Consider the following 13,356-nt stretch of genomic DNA (forward strand, 5'->3'; position numbering starts at 1 on the left):
ATGAAACAGAAAGGGATAATGAAGAGTTCAACTACCACTGACTGTGAAGAATGAGGGACACAGCTTTCAAAATTATAAATGGTGAGTGAAGATTTTAAAATCTCAGATTAAGAAATCCATTTCATTCATTAGTTCCCAAAACAATGCCAGTTGAATTTTTTAAATAAATATATTATTTTCATTCAGTTAATTTAGAAACTTGTAACATGCTTTTTGTACTATAAATGTCCAACACCTTTGCAAGACAGGCTAACATTAAATGTATGTCATGACTCAAACTGATTTATTTGTGGTCAAGCCTTAACTAGAGTATTGTTTAATAGGACAGTAAATGAAAAGAGCGTGAGAATTCTGAGGAAATGCAACCCCTCAATTTTTCAGTTTACATGTTTTCCTATTGCTCAATAATATCAAATAATGACTCATATGGTTCAAGACACTGATTTTATTTTAATTAACTTTATGTTTAGCTTAAACACCTTATTAAAAGTTACTTTTAATATATTTTGTGCAAAAGAAGTAACATGCTATAGTCAAAGTAAAATGCAGTAGAGTTATATGATAGATTACATTTTTTTGTATGTTGAGCACTAATTCATTAATTCACTAGCTAGAAAAGAGATTGAAATGAATGTTTCTCACATAGCTTTTTGGAAACCAAGACAAAGGAAGTGGAAGTAGAAAACTGACTGGGAATTTTTTCAGGAAATTAGAATACTTTTGACCAATTAAGGAGGAAGAGTATTCAAAGTTTTTAACTAATATGAGTGTTTATGTTATCATGGAACTCATTTCAAATTGCATGGAAGCATCTTCCAAACTTTGCATTTTTCACAACTGTTGGAAAACACACATTGTCAGAATTCAGGTGGTAAGGCATTAGTTAACAATGAAAACAGACTAGCTAAGACTACAAAACATGGAGAAACTGTACGAAGTTTGTCCTTCAACTCACAATGCAATTTTATTTTGTACAATGAAGGAAGCAGTGTGGCAGAAAAGAGATTTCATAAAATCAGTGAAGGATGATTTCATCTGACAAGTGGAATGGGGGTGGGAAGAGTAGGTGTGAGAAGCTCACTGCTTTTAGTTAAGTTAAAAACTAAATATGACTGAATTAGAACCAAGAAAAGACTGAATTTTTGAAGGACTGAATTTTAGGTAAAAATCCCAGACTTATACTTCTTCCATAGATATTAATATACTTTAGGGGCATATACCATGTTCATGATACAGTAAAATTAGCATTACAGAAAAGGGAAGCTCATAAGTAACAGAAAGAAGCTAAGAAGGATGTGTAACAGCCCTGTAAGAATGGGACAGACATTTTAACCTTAATGGTTATGTTACAAAGAATTTATATGTAGTTACATTTTTTATGGTATAGTTCTCTGGTATTACAAGCCCAGGGAAACACTTCCAAAATATATTCTTTTGTGAAATAATGGAATTTTCTAGGGTGTTTATAGCCTTCAGGGGGCCAAGATTAGACATAAGACATTCTGGTGTGAAATTAACTCTTAATGAAATCTATTAAAAATCTGTTTAGTCGTAAGAAATGATTTTTTAAACCAGAGAGAAATATTTCCATCAACAAGGAACTCTGCTTGCTTTGGAACAACATTTAATTAGACAAAATAAAGATACATATTTTTTGGCTCCATTTAACTGCTAACATTAAAAAGATAAATACACACTATTCTGAAAATGACTCTTAGATGGATGAAATGCAAAACTCCCTCACAGGGAGAAGAAGAATCACTGAAATTATTTTAATGCTTTAATGTAAGTGATCTCATTAAAACAAAAACCAAAGAAAAGGAACTTCCCATTCTGCTAAGACACAGAATGAAAATGAATTGTACAAATAATTTTTTAACAGTGAGAACTTTCTACTCCTCACTAGTCTAGTAATTTACTAAAAAATACCTATAACAAAGAAACTGTGACTGTATTATACGATTTACAACTCTAAACAGCCAAGTTTGAAAAACTTAATTCTCTGTAAACTATTTAAAATACACATCTCATTCTCACTAGAAAATTACTTCATTTCCTAGAGAATCTTTTAATGAAATTTGCAACGTGCGGATTATCTGACTCAAAATATCAACACTCTTATGCCTACCTGGTCCAGGCAGTTAAACTAAACGTGCAAGGAGAGGCTGGTGCACAATAGGTCATGAAGGGACTCAAGACTGCCTGCCTCTGCTAATGGCATCAAAAAACAAAATCAAGAAAACCTTAAAACACCCCACGTGCCAAACAACATTTAAGAGCCATATGCAGCCTCCCAAGCTGCCAGACTGTAGCTCAGATAACTAGAAAAGCAGTAGCCAAGATAGAGCTCAACCAAAAATGTGAACTTGGCCAACAGCAGGTGCCAATTCTAACACTCACAGAGTGTAAAGCATAGAATAATTTTTCGTGATCATGCTTCAGTTAGTCCTCTATACTTACACAATTAAGATATAAATGAGGATAACAGCAACCCACGAAGTCTGATGATTATGAACATCTGCCATATGTCCTTGAAAACTAGATGTTTCTACCTCTAGGTAGGTAAGGAAGAATCTCAATTCTGACTCTCCAATGGTCTCAGGTACAAAGAGAACCAGTCTGTCTGAGACCCATCAGCAACCAAAGCCCTCTTTATTCAGAAGAAGTCAAGCCACTCCTGGGCCCTATGTGTCATGTCTTGGAATATCAAGGTTGGCCTGTCATGAGCATTTAATTTACTGAGAACGTGATGAGAAACAATGCATATCAAAATGCATTTGTAATGTATTTTATTGCTCGTTAATGACAGAAGAAAGGAAAAGTAGGTAGAGATGACAGAGGAAGAAACAGAGCAAGGGGCCAACAAGCAAGACATATTTTCCCAGACCACCAGGACCTTATCGTGAGGAAGAACCGAAGCTATTAATATATATCACTTCGTGAAACATCTGGGAAACATCAGGAGGGGTTTCCAGCTGCCTTGAGAGACAAGTTCCAGGGTGGTCTTGTGAACTGACTGCAGAATGAGATACTACTGACTTCCTTTCCTACCAAAAATTCCAATGAAATTCAGAAAAGGAAGCTAATCTAGAAATTCGTACAGTAATTTTTTTTAATGTAGATAGAGTCTGATCTGTTTGAGATTCCTTCAATACATATATTAAATAATCATTTGTTAAATAATGTTTTCCACAGTCTCAAGATCAGTTATTTAATATGATACTCAAAGACTGAAGCAAATATTTGTAGTGCATGTCTGAAAGTCATCCATGTTTTATGTTTTACCAACATTGGATTCCTCATAGTTCTAAAATACTGAAATGTACTCATTTCTTGTTCTTTGCCAAAAAAACCTTACACTTGTATTCTTCATTGGAAAAAATTTTATTTCATCTGACTTTTTGATATAGATGAATCACTCATTAATAATAATTAGTAAATGAATAAAATTGATGAAACCATGTTATATGTAATATCATACATGATCTATTCAGTATTACGACAATAGCTAACACCTATTGACAATTTACTACGTGCCAGATACTATGTAGAACTTCACAAGGATCATTTCACCGTTTCACTTAATCTTCTACAAAATCTATGAGGCAGACACCATTACAATCTCTGCTTTCAATTGAATTAAACAAGGCTCAGAGAAGTAATTTTAAAACGACAATGAAACTAATGAGTGGTAGACTGGTGACTCAAACCCAAATTCAGTTTATACCTCTCTCTATCTCTCTCTGTTCCTCTATCTCTCTGTCTCTCTCTCTCCCCCTCCTTCCCTCTCCTCCCTCTTGCCAATATTATGCTTAATTGTATATATACACAGAGAAAGCAGACTTTAATTCAGCAGTAAAGAACACTAGAAGATTCCTAGATTTTCAAATAATGTAATTCATAGTCAAGAATAGCTACACGCTATACAATCTATAATTGTAATATTTTTGTCCAATTCTCTTCCTACAAGATCTGCAAGCCTGTTTATCATTTTTAAAAGATAACATTCCATCATGATGCTTCATTTATTCAAACTCAAAAATTGTGAACATGTTTCTGTAACAGCGCTGTTAACTCTGCAAGAACTTTTATTAGGAGGAAAAGTCAAACAAAATCCTAAAAGCTATGGAAAATTTAGCAAAGAAAATTCAAAATTTTAAGAAAATTCTGTTGTAGATGGTTCTTATAAAAGAAATATGGAAACAAAATTACTGATGGGTTTCATAGTTTATTCTATGGCCAGATGTGAAATTTCTCCTTTATGTGAATGCCAACCCAGAGTGGAATAGATTAATTTTTCCATATAATGTGAACAGTAGCATAGTTGGACATTTCAAGTAACCTAAAACCCGACCTGGAAAGCCCGAGTTTGGCTGTGCCCCAATCTACCTACTCAGTGTCCAAGAAATGTAGAACACACCCTAATGTTAAAATGCTTAGATATAATTTAATCGTATACTTATCTTTACTAAACTTATTAACAGATAATATTTAATATATTCCTTGGTAAAGAAATTTTCCATTATTCCTTTAAATAAGACTCAGGGTTAGGGTTAGGGTTAGGGTCAGGGTTAGAATTAAATCAATGCCACCTTTAAAATAAATGTTGTTTAAATAGCTCCTTTAAAGATTGATATCCCAAAATAAAGTCAATTCTATGTAATTGCTTAGCAAAATATAAAGCATTCTGAAACAGTATCCCTTTAGAAGATAACATTTTCTAATGCTAGGAAAAAATGTAGAAATTATTTTTTTCATACAGATTCTGAAGTTAGTGATGGGCAATTGTCAGTCTAAAATTCAAATGTATTGACAAAAGTTAATGTAAACATGGTGATCATAAAGTTATATCCTACAAGACTTGGAGTTCCCTTTGTCTCTCCTTTCATGTCAATTAATGAAAAGATCTAAGATTCCACTTATTCTAACAGAGAGGGTGCAGATCTACTATTAACTCCCCTTTAACCAGAACAAATGTCTATATTATAAATAAAATATTAAATCAGTTCTTGAGCATGTAGGTCACCTGAGCATATTTTACTGCCTTGGATCAGGAATGGGCAGGCTGCTATGTGAGGACTGTACCTTCACAGCAGAATCAATGAACACTTGAATGGAGGGACATAAAAGTTTTGTTAAAACTTTCTATGTGATGTTAAGCATCAGATAAAATAATTTTCCATAATTATTTAAAATATGATTTTTTTACTCATCCATACAGAGACAATGTCTGAAAAATAATATTTTCATGTAAGCAAACATCAACTGACTGTGTTTTCCATATGAAGTATTTTTTTGCCTTCCAATTAGTTTTATATTAAATGGAAAGACAAATCTTTTTCATTGAGTTTATTAAATTACCTATTTTTAAACTATAATGTGCTTATCTACATTTTTATTATAAAGGTATACGTAAGTTGGTTTTATAAAAGAAAATTAGTTTCTATCAATAAAAGGAAGAAGGTATGTAATAATTTTAAATTTGCATAGCACATATGCCAAGTAACTAGTTACTATTAATACTTACTTTCTGTAATAAATATAAGAAATACTTCCCCATAGTGTAAATATTATGATGCATAAAAAAGAAAGCTAAATTAAGGAAAGTGGGATTACATTTCTAAAAGAAAAATGAATGGGACTGTGTAATCTTGAGTGGGTGCAGTGAAGAAAATGGAATGAGGGCAGACACAAAACAAAATGTTAGAGAACCAGTCATAATATTAAGCAGTTACTTAACATCGTCAGAACTTCTGTTTTTCCACATAATCATGCCTTTTAAAGTTTTGTGAATAAGTCTATTATAAGTGATATAACATTATGAGTTAATTTTTCCTATGCTTTAAAAATGTATGTTAAATTTCCACATAAGAATCTTCCAAGAAACTACAGAGCTTAACTATTTGAAAACAAAGAGATGCGATTGTATACCTGACCAAAATAACAACAAACAAAGGAGGAAATGCTAAAAGCTACAGCCCAAGAGAACAGAATTAATCCTCTTGTTAGAGACAGGAAACGGATACGCATGTATATAAACACCAACAAAGCAAATAAAGCGGAAGTAGCATCTTCCAGAGATGTAACTATATACATAAGCTGCTGCTTAAAGTTACGGGTCACGCTAATAAGAAAGCCTCGGACAGGCCTCAGCTCTGATAAGAAAGGCATCTCCCACAATCGCCCTTGTGTCCATCACTGGCTGTTGCTATCATTTTCAAGCAAATACAAAGATACAGAGAGAATAAATAGAATCAGACTGTAAATTGTCACCCACCTGTAATATGAGAACATTTTCATCACAGCTCAAGTCTTACCTCATAAGACCAGACGCACTGAGTCCCACCAAAACGTCGAACACATCTTCCTACTTCCACGTCCTCGTGAGTCGTGTACATTTCTCTGAGGCATTCACCAATATGTGGCACCATCCTCCTGAGAACCTCGCGACTGAAGATCATTCCAGGTCCTCCCATGCAGAAGTTCTCCCCAGGCTCCAGCCCCAGCTTTCCAAGTTCTTCAATATTCCCCAGGCCAGTCTGGCCCAGGTAGAGGGGCTTGCTGCTATTCAGTGATCTAAGAAACTCTTCCAACTTATCACCTACAAAGAGAAAGGCAACAATCACTCCTTTTCCTAATTTCATAATCATTTTTAACACACCAAACAAGGGAAAGAACTTCCAATATTGTGCATAAACTCCCCACAAGTCTTATACAATTGAAAAGAAGAAAAACCTCTTTGAATATTCCATTATTTTAAAAATACTAATTTTTAAATTATAATAAAATTTTCATCACATATACCTATCTATCCACCTATAAGATATTGCATTCACCAGGAATGCCCTCTTTTTCCAATGTTTGTATCAAATTACCCAATTCATTATTTTCATATCTAATTATCAATATTTCCTCTGCCAACCATCTCTTAAGGATTTCACTCTTCTCAACCCAAACCCAAGAAATCTCTAGTTATTAACTCTACACTCCGTTCTCGTTAAATTATAATAAAATTTAATCAACCTTCTAGTCAATGAAAAACCTTAAGTCTGATGACAGTCATCAGATTTTTTTTTTTTTTTTTTTGCCTTATGTGGGCCTCTCACTGCTGTGGCCTCTCCCTTTGCGGAGCACAGGCTCTGGACACGCAGGCTCAACAGCCATGGCTCACGGGCCCAGCCACTCCACAGCATGTGGGATCTTCCTGGACTGGGGCACGAACCCATGTCCCCTGAATCGGCAGGCGGACTCTCAACCACTGCGCCACCAGGGAAGCCCATCAGATTGTTTTTAAAGGTGAAATAATGACAAGGAGAATAAAGACAGGTTTCTTAGCATGTATGAAGTAGTGATAAAATTCTCAGAAATAAAATATTAATATTCAGCCCTGATTGGCAGACCACTGATACCCTGATAATTGATTTAGTTTAGTGTTTTGTCCGTAACTAAACTCAAGTCATATACAACCCAAAAGGTGTGTGTATACATATATGCATGTGTGTGTATATACATACATACGTAGAGAGAGAGAGAGAATATCAAACTTGCCAGGAAATATAACACTTTGGAACTTTGGAAAGTACCCTTTTAGGAAAAAATTAACATTTGTTAAAATTTATAAAATTGGTTTATAGTTTGTAAGTTCATCAGAAAAAACAATTTTAAAATAAAGTTCTGTAGCTAAAACAGTTCCAAAGCATTTCGTACTCTACCAAGTAATATACTGGAATAAGTAGTCACCTTCTTTACATTCCCAGTCAGCATTTCTACTATCAGTTTTGATGAGCACAGCATCTGCAGTCATTATCTTGATGCTATGCCATGCCCCTTGGGTTTCAGTGAGTTTCAGCTATTATTGGGTTCTTAATACAAAATGCCTTTCATTCTTAATAGAAATGGAAAGAATATGGCATTTCAATGTTCTGAAGGACAATCTTTCAAAGCACCTTTAAAAGATATGACAGAAGTGGATGCTGTTAATGCATTTTGGAAATTGTCTGCAAAGTGTGGCAAACATCTGACAGGAAACCTTTGTGATTTTAAAGAGACACAGAAGACATGGAGACTATAAGATAGTGGATCTATCAATTATAGATATCTACATAACTTATACCTACCTATAAGATACTGCAATCACCAGGAATGCAATCTTTTTTAAATGTTTGTATCAACTTATTCAATTCATTATTTTCATATCTAATTATCAGTACCTTCTCTGCCAACCATCTCTAAGGATTTCACTCCTCTCAACCCAAACCCAAGAAATCTCTAGTTATTATCTCTATACACTCAGTCCTTACCAAAATGTGACAGTTTTTTTTGGGGGGGGGGCGGGTCTTATTTATTTGTTTGTTTTTCCTTGAGTATGTAAAAGATACTACCTGAATCAGGAGAAAGCAATGAGGCTACAATTAGAGTGGTGTAAACTAAGTAAGGGCTGCCCCCCCCTTTTGACCAAGAAGCTAAGAAATGTAGAAAGAAACTGAGGGAGGGGTTTCCATGGTGGCTCAGTGGTTAGGAATCCGCCGGCCAATGCAGGAGACACGGGTTCGAGCCCCCCGTCCTGGAGGATCCCACATGCGGTGGAGCAACTAGGCCCCTGCGCCACAGCTGCTGAGCCGGAGTGCTACAACTACTGAAGCCCACGTGCCTAGAGCCCGGGCTCCGCAACAAGAGAAGCCACCGCAATGAGAAGCCTGCGCTCGCAATGAAGAGTAGCCCCCGCTCGCCGCAACTAGATAAAGCCCGCGCAGCAAAGAAGACCCAAGGCAGCCAAAAAAAACACACACACACACACACAAACACACACAGAGGGATCCCTCCTTCAATACAACCTAGCTACTTCCCTTGTGTTCCTCTCCGCAAAGAGCAAGACTGTAAAGATTTCCTCCCGCTCTAAAGAACATTCCTCTGCTCAGTTTAGCAATCTCTGGCCAGAGCCACTCACACGCAGGGCGAAGGACCGCGCCTCTTTTAAAACGGACAAAGTTTTCTCGTGCTGGGGCTGCGCGTGGTGTTGGGAAGGACTTCCCAGCCCCTGCTTAACGCCGCAACCACCAAGATGGACTGGAAAGGAACCAGCCTAGTGTGTGCTAGTACAGCTTGGAGCTCCTAGGGTCTGGATAATTCGCAGGCGCTGTCCCCTTTTCCCCCACCACCAATTCCAGTCAGTACAGCCATCCCCTCAGGGTTTTACTGAGCTATTGCCGGGGGCGTAAGGAACTGCTTCAGGCTGCACTGCGGTGGCTGGAAAGAGCTGTGCGCGGGAGCGGCTGGGATGCTCAAGGACTCCCACTGAGCGGCGGGTGGTGCAGAAGGAAAGGAAACGCACAGAGAAGGGTGTGGGACAGCGAAGATGATTCCTCAATCTCACCAGTTCCAAAACTAAGCTTGATCCAGTAAAAACAAAAGGATAGGGGGATAATCAAGATCACCGATCTCCAAACTGGCTCCCGCCTGCATCCTCCACCCTCCCTTTCTCCACCGAGGACACGCCCCTCTGGACCGACTAGGGAAACTACCACCACCTGGGGCTTTCAGAGCAGTGTAAAGTGGGAACAGCCTAAGGCTTAACCCCGAGGTCCCTTTCCTCGCCTTCCTACACCGCAAAGAGTAGTAGCAAGAGATGGGCGGAAACCAGAGCAGCAAGAGTGAGGAAGGCGAAAAAAACTGGGCAGGTGTGAGGAGGGTCCAGACCGCAGAAGAGGAGGAGGAGCGGACTAGGAATGGTGGGCAGAGGAGAAAGCAGAGAGGGGCTGGCCAGGGATAGGGGCTGGGCAGGGATCGGGGCTGGCTTTCCTGGCAGAGAAAGGAGTCGGGAGGCGGGGAGACGGGACAGCAGGGGCTGGGAGGTCACCTTTAATGTAGACATCGTCGTCGGCGCGCATGAACCACTCATACTTGTCCAGGTAGTGGTCGTGCATGTACTTGATCATCATGAAGGACTTTTTCTGGGGAGGATAGGAGTCGTCCACCCCAGGCAGCGCGATGACAGGCAGGGGTGGCGGGGGGTGGCCAAGCCCAGTGTTGGGGGGCTGCTGGCTGGAAAAGAACTCCACACGGCCGGGGATAAAGCGCGCCCAGGTCCGTTGCACTGCCAGCGCGCGGCTGCCCAGGTACTTCTGCGCGGTCATCACCCCCACGTACAAGAAATCCCGGGGTCGGGAGCTCCGGGCGGCGGCGCCCCCGTCTCCGCTGCCGTTGTGGCTACTCCCCGGCCGACCGCCTCTCCGCTTCCCAGCCGCGCCTCCATCCTCCTCCTCAGGTTCCCCTTCGACTACAGGGGCTCCGGGGAGCCCCGTCGCGCCTTCGGGCTCGCGTCCTCGCCGCTGCTGCTGCAGTGGAGGTGGCTGCTGCCAGGGGCTGCTGCGAAAACTGGTTACCTCCGGCGCTGCTTCAGGCAGCTGCGGCCCCTGGAGCTCCTGGCGCGCTGGGGGCGGCGACTGCTCCGGCCACTGCCGGGCATAAGACTGAGGGAGCGGCTGCTGCGCGCCGGCGCCAGCGGCCGAGCGGCCGTAGTAGGAACAGAGGCTGGAACCGCGTCTCTTCCTCTCGCTCATCTCGGCCACTCTGGGGGCAATGAGCCAGGACGCAGCAGTGAAGCCCAGCACCAGCCCCAATGCCACGCTCATCCACGGGCGGCGGGAACGCACGGCCATCGCGGCTGCCCCGGGCGCTGACGCTGGCTGAGCGGCTGCGGCGCTGCGCAAGGGTCTGCCGCTTCACACCCGCCCCTCCTACGCCTCAACGCCCCCAGCCCCGGCCGCCGTCCGCAGCCCAGGCTCTGACGCCGCCTCCGGGTCGGAGCGCTCCGGGCGCCTAGCCGGCGGCGCGTTGCAGCTGCCGGCCGAGCTCCCCGCTCCGAGCGAGGGTCGGGAGTGAAACTTCTCCCGGCGGTGGCGGCGGCGGCGGCAGCGAGAGGAGCTGCAGGAGGAGGAGGAGGAGGTGGAGCGGCGGCGGCAAGGCGTCCGCTCCTAGGCTGCCACCCTGTCACTTGCGCGCCTGGTCCCTCCCTCCTCCCTCCTTCCCGAGCCCCCGCCCTCGCTCCCCCAGCCGCCGAGCTCCGGACTGGCCCGGAGGAGGAGCCACGAGCACCACCGCTGCCAGCCGGGGGAAGCGCGGGCCGCGATATTTCCCGGTCACCCGCCCTCGGACGCCCCCCGCCCGCGCCTAGGCCCAGAGCCGGCCTCCTCTCCGGAAGGAAACGATCCCTGTCGGGCCGCCTCCGGCTTCCAGCGCCGACGCCCCCTCGTCCCTCCGCCCCCGGTCCTAGTTCTCCGTCCCATTTCCCGTCCCGTCCCGCCCCTCCGCCAGCCTCGCAACACCCGCGTCCGGGGGCCCCGCCGCCCTCCTCCCAGCGCGTCGGCTCCACTGACCTCATCAGCGGAGCTCGGGTCCCAGAGCCCCCGACGAGCGCCCGCAACTCCCTTCCCGTTCGCCTCCCCCAGCCCACAGCCGGTTACGTCCCGGCGTGACCCTTCCCCATTCTGCCCCGCCCAGGTCCGCCCAGGCTCCTGTCTTCGCGTTTTCGGTCCTTTTCGCGTTTGTTTCGCGGCTGCCACTTCGGGTCTACTCTCTCTACTCCTTATCCCGCTCACTGTTCAGGAAACCATCTGTCCCACCCTAGCACCTCTCCATCCAGCCTTACCAACTCCCCAGTCCCTACCTGCATCCTTCACCACTTTCACCACTACTTCCCAGTTGTACACAGAAGCACCATTGTCACTCGGTGTCTCTCCTAAGAAAATCTCCGGAGGGGTTGGAAATACCTACCCTGAAAGGCTAGGGGAAGTCACGGTGAGTGGGGGGCTTCATCCCCAAAGAAAATAAAATTCCATGTTCCCCACCTGTTGAGTTGCGGCATGTGGGGCTGCCTAGTGGTCCCCTCCTCAGCTCTCCGTTGGTTTCTTGTCTAGAAGTGAGAACCAGGAACTGTTTGCAGCCTTGGTAGAGACTAGCTCAGTAGGGTTGGCAAATGATGGAGAAATGTGAACAAATAATAGAGCCAATAACCAGAAGTTTCAAGCTAAGAAAATTCTTATCCCCCCTGGAACTTAACCAGAAAATAAAAGAGAATATAATTTTTATTCTTGTCTATAAAGCATTTTCTTTTCTAAGGCAATGACAGGAAATGTTTTACCTCAACAATTAGGGAAGAAAAATCTCCAGCAACAGAATCTCAAAAAAGGTTAACTTGTATTGGCCAAAATCATTGAAAGTTATATTGTGAAGAAATTACCGGAAGATATGTGAAGTTTTGAAGAAGGGAACATTTAAAAGCTTTCTCTCCAGAAGTTGTGAATCTAACTACAGTCTGAGGTGCATTTGGCATCCCAAGCCCTTTCCTCTTCCTCAGATTTCAGTCTTCTGTTTTGTACATCAAACGCAAAGGGATGGTATTGAATGGCATGAGACACAGGGCTCCATCCAGCAAGGTGCTGGCAGCGTCCTTGGAACAGTAGGCCTGCCTGGAGCCCTTGGAGGGGTGGTTCTTTCCACACCAGTAACTGGCTGTGCATGAGCACGTCTGACTAAATGTTTCATCTGCCGGACAATGAAGCTCCTTTTCCATGGCTAGGTCTTGCCCAGAAACACTTGGGAATACAGATTACTGAACTCTTTTTCAAAGTTTAATTTTAGTTAGAATACAAAACTAATCAAACAAATAGGCCCCTTCTGATTGAAAAATAAGTCTTCCCAAGGACATCTTAAACTTTCTAGAATAGTGCTGTTCAATAGAACTTTCCGTATAATGGAAATTTTCTTTATCTGTGCCATCCAATTCAGCAGGCACAAGCCACGAATGATTACTGAGCAGTTGAAATTTGGCTAAAATGGTTGAGGAAAGGAATTTTCAATTTTATTTAATATTAATTAATTTTGATTTAAATAGCCCCACGTGGCTAGGGGGTTACCATGTTGGACAGCACATTTCCAGAGAAAATTCATAACATAGCCCATTACCTGTGGTCCACTGTGAAGAACGAATAGTCCACTGACACACCAGCATACTCTCCCCTGGAATATCCAGCCCATCATTGTTCCACTGGGTGCAGTTCATGTAGCTGATCTACAAAATCATTAATTCTTAGCAGGTACGAATAACCTACTCACCAATTACAATATTTGGGGATAAAGTTAACTTCATTCATTTATTCAATATATATGTGTGAGAAATTAAGCACTAGACAAGGAACGTGGAAGGCTCTAGACATGGAAATGTCAACAACGTATTCATGGCCACCTATCTGAAGTTTAAAGTGCAGTGAAGAAGACAGACATTAAATACCACACTACAAAATGAATTACCATGGTGACAAATGATATGAAGGGAAAATGGAGGGTACTCAGAGAGTA

General features: G+C 42.3%; 1 protein-coding gene across 1 annotated transcript in view; it reads right to left on the reverse strand.

The window, feature by feature from the left end:
• The window catches only part of CHSY3 (chondroitin sulfate synthase 3), a 274,370-nt gene extending 263,712 nt beyond the window's left edge, over window positions 1-10,658 (reverse strand). Inside the window, exons 1-2 of the mRNA XM_024761932.1 lie at window positions 9,857-10,658; window positions 6,318-6,601 (exon numbers count right to left, since the gene is read on the reverse strand). Coding sequence (XP_024617700.1) covers window positions 6,318-6,601; window positions 9,857-10,658 — 1,086 coding nt within the window. The remainder of the gene's footprint in view (window positions 1-6,317; window positions 6,602-9,856) is intronic.
• Window positions 10,659-13,356: the final 2,698 nt, after the last annotated feature.

The sequence above is a fragment of the Neophocaena asiaeorientalis genome, unplaced genomic scaffold, assembly GCF_003031525.2.
Source record: "Neophocaena asiaeorientalis asiaeorientalis breed wild unplaced genomic scaffold, Neophocaena_asiaeorientalis_V1.1 scaffold385, whole genome shotgun sequence".
Lineage (NCBI taxonomy): Eukaryota > Metazoa > Chordata > Mammalia > Artiodactyla > Phocoenidae > Neophocaena > Neophocaena asiaeorientalis.